The 23,935-nt window shown below is 44.9% G+C and overlaps 1 protein-coding gene across 1 annotated transcript in view; it reads right to left on the bottom strand.

Moving 5' to 3' along the window:
• Positions 1–23,526, bottom strand: part of cftr (CF transmembrane conductance regulator) — a 176,538-nt gene extending 153,012 nt beyond the window's left edge. The window contains exon 1 of the mRNA XM_078416674.1: positions 23,327–23,526. Coding sequence (XP_078272800.1) covers positions 23,327–23,526 — 200 coding nt within the window. The remainder of the gene's footprint in view (positions 1–23,326) is intronic.
• Positions 23,527–23,935: the final 409 nt, after the last annotated feature.

Consider the following 23,935-nt stretch of genomic DNA (forward strand, 5'->3'; position numbering starts at 1 on the left):
CTTTTAGATATTGAACTATTTCTAACAGAAGCTCTCACATTGCTACCCGCTGCTGAATTGAACTTCACCTCACCTTGGGCACGAGAAATATCCAACTCTTAATAAACAGATTTTTTACATCCCTATAAATGTCTGCACCTGAAAACATAGATGCACATGATTTCTCCACACGACCACATGCTTCGCAATGTGCCAATTGTAACTCACATCCAGGTCACAGATCTCGGTTAAAACTTTCTCAATGCAGTTGCATATCAAGCGATTTTAGTTTTTTTTAAAATCAATGGATCATTTTATACTTCCTTTTTCTTACAGCAATGAATGTCGAAATGAGCCCGTGATTTTTGTTTTGGTTTTGCACTCTGTACGGTCAGGGTCGATGCGTGTCATGAAAAAAAGTCTAATAAAATGTTGGTAAATTTGGGGAGGAAATCTAATGGGAGGAACGAGGTGCTGGGGGTTGCGAGAAGTCCCGGTAAGTGATGTGGGATCTCCAGGCTCGGCAACGATTGCGGAATCATTCGTAGGGCAGTAGACCGGGTAGGTCGGTGCAGCTGGTAGGAGTTGTTAGCGGCAAGTCAACTGTGACAAATCTTTGTCTGAAGTTTCCAGTTGATTTTTCTCTCCGAATCACGGCAATCCGCAATTTACACTTTTGTTCTTCAAGCGTAAAATACTAAACTGGTTGAAAGTAACCGACCTCCGTGCCCGGCGAGCACTGACCTGCTAATCGGTGAAACAAAAACTATCGGCAGTTTCATTAAAACAAAAACTCTTGTAACTACTGTTAAAGTTTCACCTCTGCGAGTTTCCTTTGCCATGGAAACTAGAACGTGTGCGCCAGTGAAAGGTGGGCTCGGGGGTTGGTAATGTTTGATCTTACCTGAAGAAGAGCTTGGAGAAGGCATTGGCTTTTTCTATAGGTGACCTCTGCATTGTGTCCTGGTGAAGAGAACCGACTACCTGGGAGCAGAGTCTGCATGGACCCTACCTTATTAACTCTGTCTGCTGATGTCACTGCTCAGCCCAGAGAGAGAGAGAGGGAGGGAGAGAGAGAGAGAGAGAAGGAGGAGGAGGAGGGAGAGAGAGAAGGGGCCCAAAAAGTTGTCACTAATATGCGATTCTCTCAATGAAAATCTAATGTGCCATTTTCTCAATGACAATACTTTTTTTCACTGCCAGTACTTAAATTGAGTCAAATAGCTGCCCATTTCCATTTCCCTATAATCATTCACCACCATAAGCGGACAGCCGTGTCGTTTTATTAATGGTTAGCAGTCATTATATGCGCTTAGGCGCCCTGGATTGGTGTTAACACATGCATTCTAATACTTATAAATTACAGTTAATGGGTTATTAATTTTGTTTTAAAGTGGTTTGGGTCTTGTCTTTTCTCGTGGGTGGACTTGTACCCATCCACCTGTCGGTTCTGATGGTCGAAAAAATTACTTAGAAACGAGGAACTGCAGATGCTGGTTGACGAAACAAGTCACAGAGTGCTGGAGTAACTCAGCGGGTCAGGAGAACATGGATAGATGACGTTTGGAGTCGGGACCCTTCTTCAGACTTCTCTTCAACGTTATATTATAACCTGGGACATTTTATATTTCTTTTCACGTTTACTTAAGACGCACGGAGTGCAAATTGTTGTGTGCTGTGCTGAAATGTGGAAATCGTTTTCGATCGTTTTAACAAGTCATGGTCGACAGTTTTAATATGCCTTCAAAAGATGTTAGCGACAACAAGCTGACAAATCATGCCGACAAACCATTCCCTGCGTGAAACAGACTTGTAATCACCATCTCGACGCAAAACACAGTGTATATATATGGCTTTCCTTTTATTGAAGAACTTATCAAAAGCCAATAAATAAATCCCATTGTATCACCATTCACCGGGATGCCAGGACGTTTTAAAGTGCAACATTTGTCTAGCATACCCACATAGACAAGAACGCTCACACCCCATTTAAGACAGATTAGTAGTGGGGCACTTTCTGATTGAATTAATGTTTATTTTCCCCTTTGACGAAGTTAAGGAACTTCTCCCAGCCACCGTTTGTGTTCATACTATTTCTAAACTGCTTAATGATTCCGCTTCACCAATGTACAGGGGTACAAGTGGTCCTTATACCTGCCCCTCCAGTTTGGTCGGTGGCCGCCCGGAGAGCCAGCGAACCCGCTACACCACCAATACTGTGTAGGAAGAAACTGCAGATGCTGGTTTAAACCGAAGATAGACACACAACGCTGGAGTAACTCAACGGGACAGGCAGCAACAGTACCAAATACTGTCCAAAACTGTACGGACCGAGCTCTCTTTCCATTTGATTGCCCAACACTTTATTGATGCCTTCGGCAGAAGTTAACAGTTGCCATTTTCAACAGGATTCCCCTGAGGCTAGGCATGTCTGGACTGGCATGTTGCAGTCAATTGTATTTATTTATGCCTATATACAAGTCCCGGGAGCAGAACTGGGTTATTGTCCAGAGTGATATTATGCAGGCATTTATATTGTCAAGTCAAAGGAGAAATCAGTCTGACTGTGAACGGGCCATTAGTAACATCGCCACAGACACAAATAACCCACAAATACAAACACAAATAAACAGCGGCCTGAAGATCGAGCCTTTTAATTGAAGTTTATGCTCTTCATCTTGCTGTTTGTGTAATGCGCACCTTGTTTTTCAACAATCAAAGAGAATGTTCCAACGACCAAGATTTCACTTTGCTTCGTTGTTGAGTTTGAACTACCCTTTACATTGGCAGACGGTAATATTTCAAGACACGAATTCAGACGAAAATGTATTCAACATCAGTTTAATAACTCTAGGAGCTGGTGACACAATGGAATGGTAAGAATAATTGAGATTGTTCTTGAATCTATTCAGTGAGTCCTGGGTGTGTAGGAAGGAACTGCAGATACCGAAGATAGACACAAAACGCTGGAGTAACTCAGCGGGTCAGACAGTCTTGGCCCGAATCATCACCTATTCGTTCTCTCCAGAGATGCTGCCTGACCAACTGAGTTACTCCAGCTTTTTGTGTCTATCTTCAGTGAAAAAACCCTGTTATTCGTTATTCTTTTTTTTTAGCATTTGATTTTATTTTTCTCTAACTATTTTTCCATAGGCTGTAAGATCATGATCGGATACTTATTAGATTGCCAACAAGTGTACCAATGAAATGGGCTTATCAGTCAAGCAAGTTTAAAGAATGTTCTCTCTGGAACATGAAAGTGCCGCCTTGGTCGCCGGTTCCCATGTGCGATGGGAAGTTTGTTTACTGCCCCTTGGCTCACAAACATTTAGGTCTTTGTTTTAATGAGCCGTTACTTCTAAATAGCGTTTGGAAACATTGCTGCGATTGATCAATCAGTGCCATCGCGCAGCGTCGGGGATATTTCGGCGTGGGACATCTTTTAGGAGGGTAGCAGCTTGTTAGTTCAAACCAGTACCAATCATCAAAAGAAAACTATTTACACGTAACCTCACGCTAATAATCAAACTGTGCCACTGTCTGAAGAAGGGTCTCGCCCCGAAACGTTACAAACTCCTTCTCTCCAGAGACCCAGCATCTACAGTCCCCTCTTGCACATGTACCATCATCTGTTTAAACCGCAGGTTGCGTAGGAACTGCAGATGCTGGTTCACACCGAAGATAGACACAAAATGCTGGAGTAACTCAGCGGGTCAGGCAGCATCTGTGGAGAGAAGAAATGGGTGACGTTTCGGGGCGAGACTCTTCTTCAGACCAAAACCGCAGGTTGCCGGTCAAGGGCGAGAGATCATATGAGATAGGAGTGCAATTCGGCCATTCGGCCCATCAGGTCTACTCTACCTCTCCCTCCTAGACTCCAAGAATCTAATCTTAGATCATAATCAAGACCATGGGATAGTACAACATAGGAACTGACCTTTCTGCCCATGATGTCTGGACCCAACATGATGCCCAATTAAACGAAGTCTTTCTGCCTACACGTGATTTATATCCCTCATATTTCATTCATATTCATGTACCTATCAGGAAGCCTTTTAAACACCACAATGGTCCCTGCCTCCATCACCACCCCCGGCAGCGTATTCCACGCACCCTCTGCGTAAAACAAACTTGCCCATAACATCTCCATAAAACTTTCCCCCTTTCGCCTTAAAGCTATGCCCTTTAGTATTTGATATTTCCTCCACAGGGAAAAGATTCCGACTTCCCGCCTGATCTTTGCTTCTCATCATAATAAAATCATGAGAGGAATAGATCAGGTAGATGCACAGTCTCTTGCCCAGAGTAGGTGAATCGAGGACCAGAGGACATAGGTTTAAGGTGAAGGGAAAAAGATTTAATAGGAATCTGAGTGGAACGTTTTCACACAAAGGGTGGCGTGTGTATGGAACAAGCTGCCAGAGGAGGTAGTTGAGGCAGGGACTATCCCAACGTTTAAGAAACAGTTAGACAGGTACATGGATAGGACAGGTTTGGAGGGATATCAGCCAAACATGGGCAGGTGGGACTAGTGTAGATGGGACATGTTGGGCGGTGTGGGCAAGTTGGGCTGAAGGGCCTGTTTCCATGCTGTAGCACTCTATGACTCTACGACTCTAATGTCAAACATTTCTACCATTTCTACTCAGCCTTTGGTGCTCCAGAGAAAGCAATCGGAGTAAGTCCAAACTCTGGAGATAGACACAAAATGCCAGAATAACTCAGCAGGTCAGGCAGCATCTGTGGAGAGAAGGAAATGTGTGACGTTTCATCACATTGTCACATGTAACTAGATTCAATGAAATTCTTTGTTTTCTCCTGTATCATTTGTCAGCCATCTTAACTGTCTGCAACTCCACAAATTTGCATGGCGAATGGGAACCTGCTAACCAAACCTAAGTAGATAAATGATCACAAACAACAGGAGGTCCTAGCACTGATTCCTGATGGGCACCACTGGTCACAGACCCCCAGCCAGATTGAAACCCTTCCCCCACTATCCTCTGCCTTCTCTGGGTCGGGCAGCTCTGAATCCAATCTCCCAACCCACTTGGGATCTCTGCTTCTCTGGGTCAGGCAGCTCTGAATCCAATCTCCCAACCCACTTGGGATGCTGTACATCTTTAATTTCTGGATCAGCCCACCATGAAGAACGTTGACAAATGCCTTACTGCCAAATTGAAAGACAACAAGGTGAAGTGGTTCCCTCTCTCTCTCCATCCTTCCCCCACCCAAGTCACACCAGCTTCTCGTTTTCACCCAACAAACAATGAACAATGGCCTGTTGCCTTTATCATCGTTACTTTTTTGCATATCTTTCATTCATTGTTCTTTATCTTTCGACATCTCCGTCTGTATCTCTCGTTTCCCTTTCTCCTGACTAGTCTGAAGAAGGGTCTCGACCCGAAGTGTCACCCATTCCTTCTCTCCAGAGATGCTGCCTGTCCCGGTGAGTTACTCCAGCTTTTTGTGTCTATCTAAGGCAAATTGGTTGGCCAGTCTACATTTGTTCTCACCGATGGAGGATGCCACATTGAGAGCTCTGAATACAGTGGATGAGGTTGGAGGAGGTGCATGTAAGCCCTTGTCTTACCTGAAAGGCCTGACATGGTCCCTGAATGGAGGAGGTGCAAAGATGGGAGTTGTGTCGACTGCAACTGCAGGGGAATGTCAGAGGGGTGGAGGTGGGGGGAGGAGTGGGTGGGGAGGGATGATTGAACCAAGGAGTTGTAAGAAGTATGGTCTCAGCGGAAAGCGGAAAGGTGGGATGGGAAGGAAGGGGAGATGTGACAGGTGGCGGGATTGTGTTGAAGCTGGTTGAATTGTTGTGGAATTGTGTGTTAGATGCAAAGGCTGGTGGGGTGACAAGGAAGGACCGGGGGAACTCTATCGCTGCTGTGTGTGGGGAGGGGATGGGAGCAGAACTGCAGGAAATGGAAAAGGCACAGGTGAGGGCCTCATGCACAACTGAGGGAGGTGGGGGTCGGGGGGAACCATATTTGATCAAGAAAGATCTCAGATGTCCTAAAATGAAAACCTCATCTTTCTGGTTGATTACTGCACAAACACCTCATAAGTGGTGATCTCGCGCAGGTCGGAGTGAGTAGAGCAGTGATTACATTTTGAAGTGGGCCTTTTTGACCAATTTGAGTGGATCTCGTTGCTCAATCCCCTTTTTAAATGACAACATCGGGAGTGGGTGTTGGGTGGTAACATATTCCATTCCCTGAAGAAGGAGTCTGAAGAAGTCTGAAGAAGTGGTCTCGACCCGAAACGTGACCCATTCCTTCTCTCCTGAGATGCTGCCTGACCTGCTGAGTTACTCCAGCATTTTGTGAATAAATACCTTCGATTTGTACCAGCATCTGCAGTTATTTTCTTACACTATTCCATTCCCTTATCGTCCTCGGGTAAAGGGGATATTGGTGGCAAGGTTTATTGAGTTGATGATGTAGAGACCGGTATTTTGTCTTGTTTCATGGCGGTTGGTGCTCTGGGATGACGGAAGATTTGACGGCTTGATTTCGTGAATCTCCTTGTAAATTGCAATGTCTCCGCCTGATTCTGTGGAGCTCTAGGGTACCCCATCTTTGGAGCAGTTGCAGCAGGGACCGAGAAACGGAGCGACTGTCGTACCTACCACTTTGGGAGTTGGCAGGAATTGAACGATACTTTATCAAACAATGTAAAGTTCATTGATCTGTATGGACATCAAAACCGGGCATTGAGCATGGACCACCTGATTCAGTACCATTGTCACCGCACAGGGAAAGACAATAACAAAACAAGCTGTTGGAGAAACTCAACAGGTCAGACAGCATCTGTGGAGGGAAACGGGCTGACTCCCTGTCCGTTCTCCCCGTGACTGCATGGGTTTTCCCGGGAGCTCCGGTTTCCTCCCACACTCCAAACACGTAGGTTAATTGGCTTGGTAAAATTGTAAATCGTCCCTAGTGTGTGTAGGATAGCGTAAGTGTGCGGGGATCGCTGGATGGCACGCACCCAGTGGGCCGAAGGGCGCTGTTTCTCTAATAGACAATAGAATAGAAAATAGGTGCAGAAGTAGGCCATTCGGCCCTTCGAGCCATCACCGCTAATCAACGTGATCATGGCTGATCATTCACAATCAGTACCCCGTTCCTGCCCTCTCCCCATACCCCCTGACTCCGCTATCGTTAAGAGCTCTATCTAACTCTCTCTTGAAAGCATCCAGAGAATCGGCCTCCACTGCCTTCTGATTTACACAGATTTGCACAGATTTACAACTCTCTGAGTGAAAACGTTTTTCCTTATCTCCGTTCTAAATGGCCGACCCCTTATTCTTAAACTGTGGCCTTTGGTTCTGGACTCCCCCAACATTGGGAACATGTTTCCTGCCTCTGGCTTCTCCAATCCCTTAATAATGTTAAATGTTTCAATAAATTCCCCTCTCATCCTTCTAAATTCCAGTGTATACAAGCCCAGTCACTCCAGTCTTTCAACATACGACAGTCCTGCCATTTCGGGAATTAACCTAGTGAACGCTGCACTCCCTCAATAGCAAAAATGTCCTTCCTCAAATTTGGAGACCAAAACTGCGCACAGTACTCCAGGTGTCGTCTCACTACGGCCCTGTACAACTGCAGAATGACCTCTTTGCTCCTATACTCAACTCCTCTTGTCATGAAGGCCAACATGCCATTAGCTTTCTTCACTGCCTGCTGTACTTGCATGCTTACTTTAAGTGACTGATGAACAAGGACACCCAGATCTCTTTGTACTTGCCCTTTTCATAACTTGACACCATTCAGATAATAATCTGCCTTCCTGTTCTTCCCACCAAAGTGGATAACCTCACATTTATCCACATTAAACTGCATCTGCCATGCATCCGCCCACTCACACAACCTGTCCAAGTCACCTTGCATCCTCATAGCACAGTTCACACTACCACCCAGCTTTGTGTCATCTGCAAATTTGCTAATGTTACTTTTAATCCCTTCATCTAAGTCATTAATGTATATTGTAAATAGCTGCGGTCCCAGCACCGAGCCTTGCGGTACCCCACTAGTCACTGCCTGCCATTCTGAAAGGGACCCGTTAATCCCTACTCTTTGTTTCCTGTCTGCCAACCAATTTTCTATCCATGTCAGTACTCTACCCCCAATACCATGTGCTCTAATTTTGCCCACTAATCTCCTATGTGGGAACTTCTGAAGGTCCAGGTACACTATATTCACTGGCTCGCCATTGTCCATTTTCCTAGTTACATTCTCAAAAATTCCAGAAGATTAGTCAAGCATGATTTCCCCCTTCATAAATCCATGCTGACTCGGAACGATCCTGTTACTGCTATCCAAATGTTCTGCAATTTCTTCTTTTATAATTGACTCCAGCATCTTCCCCACCACTGATGTCAGACTAACTGGTCTATAATTTCCCGTTTTCTCTCTCCTTCCTTTCTTAAAAAGTGGGATAACATTAGCTACCCTCCAATGCACAGGAACTGATCCTGAATCTATAGAACATTGCAAAATGATCACCAATACGTCCACAATTTCTAGAGCCACTTCCTTTAGCACCCTGGGATGCAGACCATCCTGGCCCTGGGGATTTATCAGCCTTCAGTCCCATCGGTCTACCCAACACCATTTCCTGCCTAAGGCCCTGTCCCAGTTAGGCGTTTTTTAAGGCGACTGCCGGCGACTGTCATAGTCCTAGCAAGTCGCCGAAAAACCAGCGACTGGAACCCACCTACGACAATGTCTATGATAAGCTAAAACAACCTACCACCTAGTCGACGTCAAGCTACGGCAAGCTACCGACAATCGGCAACCCTATCGTCACAAGTAGAACGTTCACCTATGACCGCACCTACGACAACCTACCAACACAGAGGTGACAACCAAAGTCAACCTACGTCCACCCGCGACAAGCTATGACCCTGAAGACTGAAGATAACTGAAGACAATTCACGTTTCACCCACTTTCCCTATAAAAGGTGGTGTATGGTAGGGTTTCCAATCATTCTGCATCATGACTATTTGAAAGTGATGCCATGAGAAACTACTCTGAAATACAATAACTTCATACATCAATTTTCCGTCAAAATGTCAAGAATTTCCTTTATTGATATACAAACAAAAATTTTTTAAAGGTTGATAAGAACATACAAAAGTGCATACAAAAATATTCTAATAAACTAGAATAAATTTCAATAAATTTCAAATTTCAAACTTTAAAATTCAAACTTTAAACAGAATACCAGTGCAAAAACATACAAAACCTAACAGCTATGGACACATTACACTGATGGATGATCAGATCAAGTCCACACTTGGAATTCGTCGAAGTCAGCACGGGCGACAACCTTAATCACCTGGTGACAACCTGGCGATAACGGGATCGTTGGGGCCAAGGGCCTGTTTGTGCACTGTATCTCTAAACTAAATAAAAACTAAACTGAACTGGAGTGGAAGTAAGTCATTCTACAATTGGGGCGTGACAAGAAGGAAGGAAAATCCCAGAGCCCGCTGTACCTTGAGCAGTGCGCTATGGGTTCCTGGCAGGGAAGCGTGCAGAATGTAACGGCATCGTTTCTGGAGCTCCTGGCCATGGACACATACATAAATATTAGAAATTTAGGGACAGTTCTATGACTCTAAAACTTGCACTGCCAATAGATTTTTGAAAACTACTGAAGAAAATCATTTTAGTTCTATTCTTCACATTATATTTGTGTTTACAGACACAAAATACTGGAGTAACTCAGTGGGACAGGCAGCATCCAGTGATTTGGTCGAGACCCGAAACGTCACCCATTCCTTCTCTCCAGAGATGCTGCCTGACCTGCTGAGTTACTGCAGCATTTTGTGTCTATCTTCAGTTTAAACCAGCATCTGTAGTTCCTTCCTACACATTATATCTTTGTTTGTTCATGCTTTTTCTCATGCTTAATAGGCTGGAGCAATGAAGTCCATTACTAACACATGTGTTTGCTTTGACGTGAAAAGAATTTGGTGCTGTCTGCATTTGCCTGCCCCATTTACTTAGAAACATAGAAACATAGAAAATAGTTGCAGGTGGAGGCCATTCAGCCCTTCGAGCCAACATCGCCATTCATTATGATCATGGCTGATCATCCACAATCAGTAACCTGTGCCCAACCTCTCCTCATATCCTTTGATTCCACTAGCCCCTAGAGCTCTATCTAACTCTCTCTTAAATTCATCCAGTGATTTGGCCTCCACTGCCCTCTGTGGCAGAGAATTCTACAAATTTACAACTCTCTGGGTGAAAAAGTTCCTTCTCATCTCAGTTTTAAATGGCCTCCGCTTTATTCTAAGATTGTGGCCCCTGGTTCTGGACTCCCCCAACATTGGGAACATTTTTCCTGCATCTAGCATGTCCAGTCCTTTTATAATTTTATATGTCTCTATGAGGTCCCCTCTCATCCTTCTAAACTCAAGGAGACAGAGGGATATAAAAGGAGGACAGAAGCAAAAGGTAGAAGGGAGATTAAAAAAACAAACCTGAAAGTTTTGTGCCTCAATGCGAGGATCATTCGTAATGTGCAGTTAGTAGTTAAGGAATATGATATAGTTGGAATTACGGAGACATGGCTCCAGGGTGACCAAGGCTGGGAGCTAAACAACAGGGGTATTCAATATTCAGGAAGGATAGACAGAAAGGAAGAGGAGGTGGGGTGGCATTGCTGGTTAATGAGGAGATTAATGCACTAGCAAGGAGAGACATTAGCTTGGATGCTGTAGAATCAGTATGGGTAGAACTGCGAAATAGCCAAGGGCAGAAAACGCTTGTTGGAGTTGTGTACAGACCACCAGACAGCAGCAGGGAGGTTGGGGATAGCATCAGGCAGGGAATTAGGGATGTGTGTAGCAAAGGTACAGCAGTTATCATGGGGGGCTTTAATCCTCATATAGATTGGGCGAACCATATTGGCAGCAGCGCTGAGGAGGAGGATTTCCTGGAATGTATACGGGATGGTTTTGTAAACCAATATGTAGAAGAACTGACTAGAGGACAGGCCATCCTTGACAGGGTATTGTGTAATGAGGAAGGATTAGTTAGCGATCTTGTTGTGCAAGGCCCCTTGGGCAACAGTGACCATAATATGGTGAAATTCTGCATTAGGATGGAGAGTGACACAGTTAATTCAGAGACTAGGGTCCTGAACTTAAAGAATGGAGACTTTGAAGGGCCTGTCCCACTTAAGCGATTTTTTAGGCGACTGCCGGCGACTGTCAAAGTCGTAGCAGATCGCCAAAATTTTCTTTTACCCCACGACAATGACCACGATAATGCCGAGTCAGGTCGAGATTACTCCGTCTTCGGAAACATCGCTAAATTCCCAAGCCCTTATCAATGCTTCTCCGGCGTCCTAAATTTCGCTGAAATCACTGACAAGTCAGTAATAACTTGAGAGTTTTGAAATATAACATCTTGCCAGGGTTACTTGAAAACCAAGCTTCATGGTAACAAAGCATAAACTGGATTGACTTCCAGTTTACTAATAGCAGTATTAAGAAATTTAATTTTAAACGTGGTTAAATGGATTTCTGTGCGGAGTGTGGGCATTCTTTGAGAATGTACGGGAGTTGCATATCTGGTTTCTGAGTTGCATATCTGGGTTGGGAGACTACTTTAAATGTAATGGCTGATGGCCATAAACATCGCAAAATTCCCACGCTTACCTGACCGTCAAACTGTCGCGTCCAATCTACCTGTCAAATGTCCTGACGGTAAATAAATTGGTTAAACACAAGTATTTTATGGTATCTTCAAATGACTTAACTTAATTTAATATTATGTGCTTCTAAATGCATCTAAGAGAACCTAGCAAACCTGGGGACAGCATGTGACAGCGCCCGCAATAAGCAACGATACCTGGCGACAAGCCAGCTGTCGCCAAGAAATTTCAATCCGGTTGATTTCTCAGTGACACGCTGAGATCCACTACGATTCTTGGAAGACTCCTCACGATCATGTCCACGACACCCCGGCGAACTGTCGGCGACAGCCTAGTCACCGGCAGTCGCCTTAAAATCACCTAAAGTGGGGCAGGCCCTTGAAGGTATGAGACGGGAAGTGGCTAGAATAGACCAGCAAATTATACTTAAAGGGTTGACGGTGGAGATGCAATAGTAAAGATTTAAAGACTGCATGGATGAACTCCAAAAATTGTTCATCCCTGTCTGGCGAAAAAATAAAACGGGGAAGGCAGCTCAACCGTGGCTGACGAGGGAAATCAAGGATAGTGTTAAAGCCAAGTAAGGGGCTTTCAATTGGACAGAGGAAGCAGCAAACCGGAGGACTTGGAGAGATTTAGAACTCAGCAGAGGACAAAGGGGTTAATTAAGAGGAGGAAAAATGAGCATGAAAAAAAGCTTGCAGGGAATATAAAAACTGACTGTAAAAGCTTCTTTAGATATGTAAAACAGAAAAGATTTGTGAAGACAAATGTAGGTCCCTTATAATCAGAGACAGGTGAATTTATTATGGGAAACAAGGAAATGGCAGAACAGTTAAACAATTTCTTTGGTTCTGTCTTCACTAAGGAAGACACAAACAATCTCCCAGAAATACTAGGGGACTGAGGGTCCAGTGGGAGGGAGGAACTGAAGGGAATCCACATTAGTCAAGAAATGGTATTAGGTAAACTGTTGGGACTGAAGGCAGATAAATCCCCAGGGTCTGATGGTCTGCATCCCAGAGTATTCAAGGAGGTGGCCCTAGAAATCGTGGATGCATTGGTGATCATTTTCCAATGTTCTCTCGACTCTGGATCAGTTCCTGTGGACTGGAGGGTAGCCAATGTAACCCCACTTTTTAAGAAAGGAGGAAGAAAGAAAACGGGGAATTATAGACCAATTAGCCTTACATCAGTAGTGGGGAAGATGCTTGAATCGATTATTAAAGATGTTATAGAAGCGCATTTGGAAAGCAGTGACAGGATCGGTCAAAGTCAGCATGGATTTATGAAGGGAAAATCATGCTTGACTAATCTTCTGGAATTTTTTGAGGATACAAGAGATTAATGTGCAAAATTAGAGCACGTGGTATTGGAGTAGGGTATTGACATAGAGAACTGGGTTGGCAAGCAGGAAGCAAAGAGTAGGAATTAACGGGTCCTTTTCAGAATGGCAGGCAGTGTCTAGTCTTCTTCTTGCGTTTGAAGCAGCAGGAGTTATGTAATGCCTGCCAGGCGCTGTAGCCAGTGCACTGTGCTGTAGTCGAGGGCCGTGAGGTCTACCCCTCCACCAGGAGGCAGCGCAGTCGAGAATGACGTGCTACGCTGTTTGCTGGTCTGCTCCACACACGCAGGCTGCTGATGAACGCAACCCTCAATGATGCATGTTGGCGTTGAACTGGCCGACCGCTGTGCGGAGCCGTTTCAGGGCGACCCACTCTTTGCGGGGCTCATGTTGTTAACCTCCCCATGGTGAGCCCTGTCAACTGACCTCAGTCAGGCGAACGACAACAAACAGAGACAGCAGAAGCGGAAGCAGTGACTAGTGGGGTACCGCAACGTTCAGTGTGGGGACCCAGTTATTTACAATATATATTAACGATTTAGACAAGGGAATTAAATGTAACATCTCCAAGTTTGCAGATGACACTAAGCTGGGTGGCAGTGTGAGCTGCGAGGAGGATGCTATGAGGTTGCAGGGTGACTTGGATAGGTTAGGTGAGTGGGCAGATGCATGGCAGATGCAGTATAATGTGGATAAATGTGAGGTTATCCACTTTGGTGGCAAGAACAGGAAGGCAGATTTTTATCTGAATGGTGTCAGATTAGGAAAATAGGGGGTGCAACAAGACCTGAGTATGCTTGTACATCAGTCACTGAAAGTAAGCATGCAGGTACAGCAGGCAGTGAAGAAAGCTAATGGCATGTTAGCCTCATAGCAAGATGATTTGAGTGTAGGAGCAAGGAGGTCCTACTGCAGTTGTACAGGGCCCTGGTAAGACCACACCTGGAGTAATGTGTGCAGTTTTGGTCTCCTAATTTGAGGAAGGATATTATTGCTATTGAGGGAGTGCAGCATAGGTTCACCAGGTTAATTCCTGGGATGGCGGGATTGATAGATTAGGTCGACTGTGCTTGTATTCACTAGAATTTAGAAGGATGAGAGGGGATCTTATAGAAACATAAAATTCTTAAAGGATTAGAAAGACTAGATGTAGGAAAAATGTTCCGATGTTGTGGGAGTCCAGAATCAAGGGTCACAGTTTAAGAATAAGGGGTAGGCCATTTAAGACTGAGATGCAGAAAAACGTATTCACCAACAGAGTTGTGAATCTGTGGAATTCTCTCCCACAGAAGGCAGTGGAGGCCAATTCACTGGATGTTTTCAAGAGAAAGATTTAGGTCTAGGGGCTAAAGGAATCAAGGGATATGGGGAGAAAGCAGGAACAGGGTACTGATTTTAAATGATCAGCCATGATCATATTGAATGGCAGTGCTGGCTCAAAGGCCCTACTCCTGCATCTATTTTTCTATGCTTTTCTAAAAAGCAGCAAATGCAAAATCAAACACTCATTTTAATTTTTAGTTTGATAAATTTTTATCAAGAATAAGATAGAATAAGTTAATAAGATAGGAATATAATTAGTGTAGACAATAGACAATAGACAATAGGCGCAGGAGTAGGCTATTCGGCCCTTCGAGCCAGTAACGCCACTCACCGTGATCATGGCTGATCATCCACAATCAGTACCCCGTTCCTGCCTTCTCCCCATATTCCTTGACCCCGCTATCATTAAGAGCTCTATCTAACTCTCTCTTGAAAGCATCCAGGGAATTGGCCTCCACTGCCTTCTGAGGCAGAGAATTCCACAGCTTCTCTGAGTGAAAGAACTGCAGATGCTGGTTTACACTGAAGATAGACACAAAATGCTGGGGTAACTCAGCGGGACAGGCAGCATCACTGGAGAGAAGGAATGGGTGACGTTTTGGGCCATGACCCTTCTTCAAGTCTAAAATTCCTTCTCTCCAGAGATGCTGCCTGGCCCGCTGAGTTACTCCAGCATTTTGTTTCTATCTTCGGGATAGAATTAGATCAGATTGACCAGGATGTTATTGAATGGATGAACTGATTTGAAAGACTAATTGACCTCACCCAAGAATGCAGGGGAGATTGAAATTGTCATTTTACTGAGACATGTCGGTGCTTAGATGCATGTATAGAATGTCAGTATGACATCTAAAATGTTTATGCTATAGTTCTTGTTTTGTTCGATACTTCCCTTTGTACTTCACGTTAATTAATTGTCCGGTTCAGTTTTGATGTCTATTTCAAAGGCTTGCCTCACTGAGAGTTACCCAAGTTGACAAGCTTTCTATTATTTGTATCTATATTGAACTCCTAATATTTGATTACCACTTTTAATTTTGTTTGATATTTATTGACGGATATTAATTGTATTGATGCACTAATTGGAAAGTTACGCTAGACAGCATGGTGGCGGAGGGGTGGAGTTGCTGCCTTAAAGCACCAGAGACCCAGGTACAGACAGATGCTGTCTGTGCGGAGTTTGTACATTCTCCCCGTGGGTTTTCTCCGAGATCTTCGGTTTCCTCCACACTCCAAAGACGTATAGATTTGTAGGTTAATTAGCTTGGTGTAGGTGTAAATTGTCCCTAGTGTGTATGTGTAGGATAGTGTTAATGTGTGGGGATCGCTAGTCGGTGCAGACTCAGTAAGCCGAAGGGCCTGTTTCCGCGCTGTATTTCAAAACGAAACGAAACTAAATTTAAACTAAACCTTTCTCTTTCAGAAATTCTTCCTTATTTCTGAAACTTCACAATGAAAAAGTAAAATGCTTATAGCTACCTGTTTTGAGAACTTGAATGATGCAGTCACAACATTCTTCAAGCTTTCCTTTCAATTTTAGTCGAGTAGACAATTATCAATAATAGAATTTTACAGATTATTACAACATTTGAAAATTGAAACAAATGTAATTGCTAGAACGTATTTCAATATTGATACACAAAGAAATCAAGCCCCAAAATCTAGAGGCTGTACCACACAAATATTTAATGAATAATCACACTCATGTTCGAATGCATCATCCTTCCAATTGCACCATTAGCCTCAAATGTGGCTCAATTCATCATTATTCGCCCATCAGTAATATGCATCAGTTACGGCTCACACATCATTCTTTCACCCTATCCTCCCATACATAAGGTTAGTTAACATTTCACAGCTAGTACAGGCAATTAACTATCCAACCGAGAGTCTGATCACCCAAACACAAAATACTACATTTACTGGCACATTTACTGCCGTGTCCAGGTGATTTGTGCCAACGTGGATTCAAAACCCTGCATCTCGAGTTTAAGGATAAGATTTACTCCTGTAATTGTGGGGTATTGTAATCCCTTCCAACAACATCTTCTTCGTCCTCTTTGACATTTTCTATGTCCATCTATGTCTTTTTTGCATTTTCCCAGGCACGTGATATTTCCAGGGTAATGACCACTAATGTGCCAATGTCAAGGAACATCTCATTCGCGCAAAAGCCAAGGAACCAAGAAAAAGCCCTTGAAAAGACACAAGGATCTGCAGATGCTGGTTTACAAAAAAGGGCACAAAGTGCTGGAGTAACTCAACGGGCCAGGAGAACATGGATAGGAGACGATTTATTCACAAAATGCTGGAGTAACTCAGCAGGTCAGGCAGCATCTCGGGAGAGAAGGAATGGGTGACGTTTCGGGTCGAGACCCTTCTTCAGACAGGACGTTTTGGTTCGGGAACCTTCGGGAGCACTCGCGACATATTATTTTTAGATTTTCCAACTTGATTCCAACTTGAAATCGATGAAGAACACATGAAACACATGTGGAGTTGTAGCTGTTGTTATTTTGAATAAGCCAGAGACCAGAGTTGCAGATGTAAAAGGTATTTAATCCACACGAGCAGCCATTTAGAAAGAGACATGATGGAACAATCTCTCCTGGGAAAACCTCTCGATAGGATTTCCCTGAACATCGCGTTTTTATACTCTAAAGAAGAAATCTACCAGCAGGTGATTAAATACATTTTTGCATAGTTTCCTCAATTTCTGGGGGGTACGTAAATAGCACCATTAAATTACTGAATTGAAACATATCGTAACTGTCAAGAAAATCCTTCTGTAGGACAAAATAATTTTCATGAATAGTTCAAATACCTCTGAGGACAAAAACACCAGTCACTCAAAGTAAGAGTTGTGAGCACCAGAGTGGCACAGTGGTAGAGTTGCTGCCTGACAGCGCTGGAGACCCGGGTTCAATCCTAATTATGAGTGCTGTCTGTACGGAGTTTGTACGTTTTCCCTGTGACTACATGGGTTTTCTCCGGGTGTTTCTTCCCATACTCCAAAGACTTACACGGTTTGCAGGTTGTGCAGGAAGGAACTGCAGGTGCTGGTTTACACCAAAGATAGGCACAAAATGCCGGAGCAACTCAGCGGGACAGGCAGCATCCCTGGAGAAAAGGAATGGGTGATGGGAAACGTCACTTCATTCCTTCTCTCCAGAGGAGCTGCCTGTCCCGCTGAGTTACTCCAGCTTTTTGTGTCTATTTTCAGATATGTAGGTCAATTTAATTCTTTATAAATTGTAAATAGACAATAGACAATAGGTGCAGGAGTAGGCCATTCAGCCCTTCGAGCCAGCACCGCCATTCAATGCGATCATGGCTGATCACTCTCAATCAGTACACCGTTCCTGCCTTCTCCCCATACCCCCTCACTCCGCTATCCTTAAGAGCTCTATCCAGCTCTCTCTTGAAAGCATCCAACGAACTGGCCTCCACTGCCTTCTGAGGCAGAGAATTCCACACCTTCACCACCCTCTGACTGAAAAAGTTCTTCCTCATCTCCGTTCTAAATGGCCTACCCCTTATTCTCAAACTGTGGCCCCTTGTTCTGGACTCCCCCAACATTGGGAACATGTTATCTGCCTCTAATGTGTCCAATCCCCTAATTATCTTATATGTTTCAATAAGATCCCCCCTCATCCTTCTAAATTCCAGTGTATACAAGCCCAATCGCTCCAGCCTTTCAACATACGACAGTCCCGCCATTCCGGGAATTAACCTAGTGAACCTACGCTGCACGCCCTCCATAGCAAGAATATCCTTCCTCAAATTTGGAGACCAAAACTGCACACAGTACTCCAGGTGCGGTCTCACCAGGGCCCGGTACAACTGTAGAAGGACCTCTTTGCTCCTATACTCAACTCCTCTTGTTACGAAGGCCAACATTCCATTGGCTTTCTTCACTGCCTGCTGAACCTGCATGCTTCCTTTCATTGACTGATGCACTAGGACACCCAGATCTCGTTGAACTCCCCCTCCTCCTATGATTCTTATTGTATAGGACAGTGGTAGTGTACGGGGTGATCGCTGGTTGGCATGGACGGTGGGCCAAAGGGCCTGTTTCCATGCTGTATCTCTAATACACGCTGACTCTCTGGGTACACAAACACTCCAAATATTGATTGGCAGAGCATGTATGATTGTGACCATGTTTGATGTGCTAAGTGAAAAAATAATCAGTCTGGCCTGAAACCTTCTTTGATCTCTATCAAAATGGTGCAAAATAACTTAGACGATGTCTGACGTAGGCGAATAACAGTCCCATTGTCTTTCATTTGATCAATATACATGAGAATGCTTCATGGTCTGTCAGTTTACAAACCATAAATCTTGAGTGGCCTTTGCTGTGAGCCAGTGGTCTGTGCTCTGCAGATAGAATTCTTTGTTTGCCTCACTGTACTTTTAATTATAAAGCTGATTACTGCTTGCAGTTTACATTTGCAAATAGTTCATGTAGATTAGTTCCTGGTTGTACTATTGGCTGCTACCAACATAACTTGAAAGATGGCCCACACCCAAGAGTAGCAATAGCTAAAAGACATCACGCAGTAACTAACCAGTTGTCATAGAGTCATAGAGTGATACAGCGTTCAGCCCAACTTGCCCACACCAGCCAACATGTCCCAGCTACACTGGTCCCACCTGTTCCTTCTCCCCAGAGATGCTGCCTGACCTGCTGAGCATTTTGTGTCTACCTTGTAGGGTTGCCAACTATCTCACTCCCAAATAAGGGACAAGGTGATGTCACCGCCCCGCACCCCACATGCCCTCACAAAGCCAGCGGCCATGTGCTCCCGCTCCACCAATGGTGGCCGCCCGGGCAGGGAGGCGGGCAGGGAACCTCCGTTAGGCGGCGCCCGGGCCTCTAGGCCTACTCTTTGCGGGCCTACACTATCCGGACCAACACTGTCCGGACCTACAGTGTCCAGACCTACACTGTCCGGACCTACACTGTCCGGACCAACAGTGTCCACACCTACAGCGTCGGGGTCTACAGCGTCTGGGCCTACAGTGCCCCCCGGGCCTAATACGGGATAAGGGCGGTCCCTTACAGGACATACCAATTTAGCCAAAATACGGGATGTCCCGGCTAATACGGGACAGTTGGCAACCGTACTATCTAGCCCCACCTGCCCGCTTTTGGTCCATAGCCCCTGTTTTCTCCGGGTGTTTATTCCCTTACTCCAAAGACTTACACGGTTTGCAGGTTGTGCAGGAAGGAACTGCAGATGCTGGTTTACACCAAAGATAGGCACAAAATGACCGAGTAACTCAGCGGGACAGGCAGCATCTCTGGAGAGAAGGAATGGGCGATGGGAAACGTCACTTCATTCCTTCTCTCAGGAGCAGGTTTGCAAGAGTGATCCCAGGAATGAGTAGGTTAACCTATGATGAGCGTTTGTCGGCACTGGGCCTGTACTCGCTGGAGTTTAAAAGAATGAGGGGGGACATCAATGAAACGTACCGAATAGTGAAAGGCTTGGATAGAGTGGATGTGGAGAGGATGTTTCCACTAGTGGGAGAGTCTAGGACTAGAGGTCACAGCCTCAGAATTAAAGGACATTCTTTTAGGAGGAGATGAGGAGAAATTTCTTTAGTCAGAGGGTGGTGAATCTGTGGAATTCTTTGCCAAAGAAGGCTGTAGAAGCCATGTCAGTGGATATTTTTAAGGCAGAGATAGATTTTTGATTAGTACAGATGTCAGAGGTTATGGGGAAAAGGCAGGCGAATGGGACTACAAGGGAGAGATAGATCAGCCACGATTGAATGGCGGAGTAGACTTAATGGGCTGAATGGCCTGATTCTACTTCTATCACTTATCCCCTTATGACCTTATGACCTGTCCTATCCATTTACTTGTCTAACTGTTTCTTAAACGATGGGATAGTCCCAGCTTCAACTACCTCCTCTGGCAGCTTGTTCCATACACCCACCACCCTTTGTGTGAAAAAGTTACCCCTCAGATTCCTATGAAATCTTTTCCCCTTCATCTTAAACCTATGTCCTCTGGTCCTCGTTTCACTTACTCTGGGCAAGATTCTGTGCATCTAAATAGTGGGATCAAAAAGTTGCATCTTTGAAAATGCAAGTATCACAGATTAAGAATACATAGCCCCCTCCACCCCCCCGTACTTTTTCACTGACTGATAATGAACCACAGTTGGGTGTTCTATGATAAATAAATAATTCTGTTATGCTTAGCTTCTGTTCATTGCTTGATTTATAATCTTAACCACGTACATTGCTTCATTAGCAACCTCAGCTGGGGTCTAGATTAGTGCCAGCTCATGGGCAAATACCATTGATCACTGACTATGGCATCAAGACCCAGGCATTTCAGCTGTTCTCCAAATCTTCCATATATCACTGATGTTATCTCACAACCCGATACCCTCCACCTTTGTTAAGCATACTGTACAGGTTAAATGCTTAAAATTATTTATGCTTAAAATAATTTTGCCGCAAAAGTTAAAATGAAACTTTTAAAACAGAATCATTGCATTTATAAAATATCAAGCATTGTCGAAAGGTTTTACTATTTATCTGAATAGTTGATAAACAGAGTAAAGATTTGCAAACAGCTATGTCAAAAATTAAGTGGGGGAGAATATATATTTTTAAATATCTTGATAAATGGTTCTGCAGAATTTGCCAGATGTCAAATGGTAAAATTTAATGTCGCTGAGAAATCATCCAGTTTGAAATTTCTCGGCGACAGCTGGCTTGTCGCCAGGTATCGTTGCTTATTGCGGGCGCTGTCGCATGCTGTCCCCAGGTTTGCTAGGTTGTCTTAGATGCATTTAGAAGCAAGTAATATTAAAATAAGTAAAGTCATTTCAAGATACCATAAAATGCTTGTGTTTAACCAATTTATTTACCGTCAGGACATTTGACAGGTAGATTGGAGGCGACAGTTTGACGGTCAGGTAATCGTGGGAATTTTCGCGATGTTTATGGCCATCAGCCGTTACATTTAAAGTGGGCTCCCAACCCAGATATGCAACCCAGAAACCAGATATGCATCTCCCGTACATTTTCAAAGAATGCCCACACACTTTTCACAAAAATCCACTTAACCACTTTTAAAATTAGTGTTTTTAATACAGCTATTAATAAACTGGAAGTAAATCCAGTTTATACCTTGTTACAGTGAAGCTTGGTTTTTAAGTAACCCATACAAGATGTTCAAAACTCTCAAGTACTTACCGACTTGTCAGTGATTTCAACGAAAATCAGGACGCCGGAGAAGCATTGACAGCGTGGGGATTTTGCGATGTTTCCGAAGACGCTGTAATCTCGACCTGACTCGGCATTGTCGTAGTCATTGTCGTCGGGTAAAAGAAAATTTTGGCGATCTGCTGCAACTTTGACAGTCGCCGGCAGTCGGCAAAAAAATCGGCTAAGTGGGACAGGCCCTTAAATGTTTCTTAAATGTTGGGATAGTCCCTGCCTCATCTACCTCCTCTGGCACCTTGGTCGCAACCACAGTGGTCACTTCATGCTATCTTAGTGGTGGTGGGTGGGGTTGTTTGTGTGGGTGGAATACCATCTGTTGTTGAATTACCCTCCTTGCTGACCCTCGGACTACCTTTGAGTCAGGGACAGTTTCTTCCCAGCTATTATCAGGCAACTGAATCATCCTACCCAACTAGAGAGCGGCGCTGAACTACTTTCTACCTCTGATGTCCCTCAGACTATCCTTGATCGGGCTTGCTGGCTTTACCTTGCACTAAACGTTATTCCCTTATCATGTATCTGGACACTGTAAATGGATTGATTGTAATCATGTGTTGTTTTTCTGCCGACTGGATAGCACGCAACAAAAAGCTTTTCACTGTACCTCGGTACACGTGGCAATAAACTAAACTGAAACTGAACGTATTTCAAATGTGTAATGTGGGGTAGGGAATTAATCTGTATCTCTAATGTGACATTGTTGGCACTAGGGTTGCCAACTGTCCCATATTAGCCGGGACATCCCGTATATGCAGGTATGTAGGTTAATTGGCTGGGTAAATGTAAAAATTGTCCCTAGTGGGTGTAGGATAGTGTTAATGTACGGGGATCGCTGGGCGGCACGGACTTGGAGGGCCGAAAAGGCCTGTTTCCGGCTGTATATATATGATATGATATGATATGATATATTGGGCTAAATTGGTTTGTTCCATATGGGACCGCCCTTGTTCCGTATTAGGCCCACGAAAGGGGGGCGCTGTAGGCCGGTACGCTGTAGGCCCTTACACTGTAGGCCCATACGCTGTAGGCCCGTACGCTGTAGGCCCGTATGCTGTAGGCCCGGACGCTGTAGGCCCATACGCTGTAGGCCCGGACGCTGTAGGACTGGACGCTGTAGGTCCGGAGAGTGTAGGTCCAGACGCTGTAGGCCCGTATGCTGTAGGCCCGGATGCTGTAGGCCCTTACGCTGTAGGCCCTTACGCTGTAGGCCCTTACGCTGTAGGCCCGTACGCTGTAGGCCCGGACGCTGTAGGCCTTTATGCTGTAGGCCCATATGCTGTAGGCCCATACGCTGTAGGCCCGTATGCTGTAGTCCCGGAAGCTGTAGGCCCTTATGCTGTAGGCCCATACGCTGTAGGCCCGGATGCTGTAGGCCCGGACGTTGTAGGCCCGTACGCTGTAGGCCCAGACGCTGTAGGCCCGGACAGTGTAGGTCCTGACAGTGTAGGGCCGGACAGTGTAGGTCCGGAGGCCTGGGCGCCGCCTAACGGAGGTTGCATAGCAACCCGTCTCCCGGCCCGGGTGGCCGCCATTGGTGGAGCGAGAGCACGTGGCCGCTGGCTGGATGAGGTCACGTGGGGCGCGGGGTGGCAACATCACCGTGTCACTTGTTTAGGAGTGAGAAAGTTGACATCCCTAGTTGGCACTGAATACTATGGCTGACTTGGTGAACTGGCTACTTGGCATACCCACTCGGCAGTCACTCACGGTTTGTGCTGTCTCACTCAACAGCATGGCACCTGATACAATTTGTGCTGCTGTCCTGTGTGCACATTGCAGCTGCTGTTTTGGACCTGTAGGGGTCTTGCTGTTCCCAAATAATAGACGGCTGAGTCCTTTTAGCCTGCATGTGTTTGCAAGTGTTGCACTCCTGTAATGTTTCAATCATAATCAATGGAGTCACTGCACCTGATCTTGGTCTCAGTTTGTCTCCTGTCATCTTGTGTTGCTAACTTGTACTGTCCGCTCCAGGAGAGAGCTCCGTGCCCTGTCACTTGCAACACACATTCCCGGCCTGCCATCCAACCTCTAAAAAAACGTGAATTGATAATTAAAAATCTCCAGAGGCCTTTTCTGATAACGAGTCTTCAACCTGACACCTTAACTCTGTTACTTTCACACAGGTGATCCTTGACTGCTCCCAGCATTTCCAGTCTTAAAGCCCAAACAAGTATCTCTGGGGTCAGTGTACAGGCAGAAGTATCTGGATACACATGTGCAGGAAGGGACTGCAGATAGACACAAAATGCTGGAGTAACTCAGCGGGACAGGCAGCATCTCTGGATAGAAGGAATAGGTGACGTTTTGGGTCGAGACCCTTCTTCAGACTGAGTCAGGGGAGAGGGAGA

Source organism: Rhinoraja longicauda, chromosome 20 (assembly GCF_053455715.1).
Source record: "Rhinoraja longicauda isolate Sanriku21f chromosome 20, sRhiLon1.1, whole genome shotgun sequence".
Taxonomy (NCBI): Eukaryota; Metazoa; Chordata; class Chondrichthyes; order Rajiformes; family Arhynchobatidae; genus Rhinoraja; species Rhinoraja longicauda.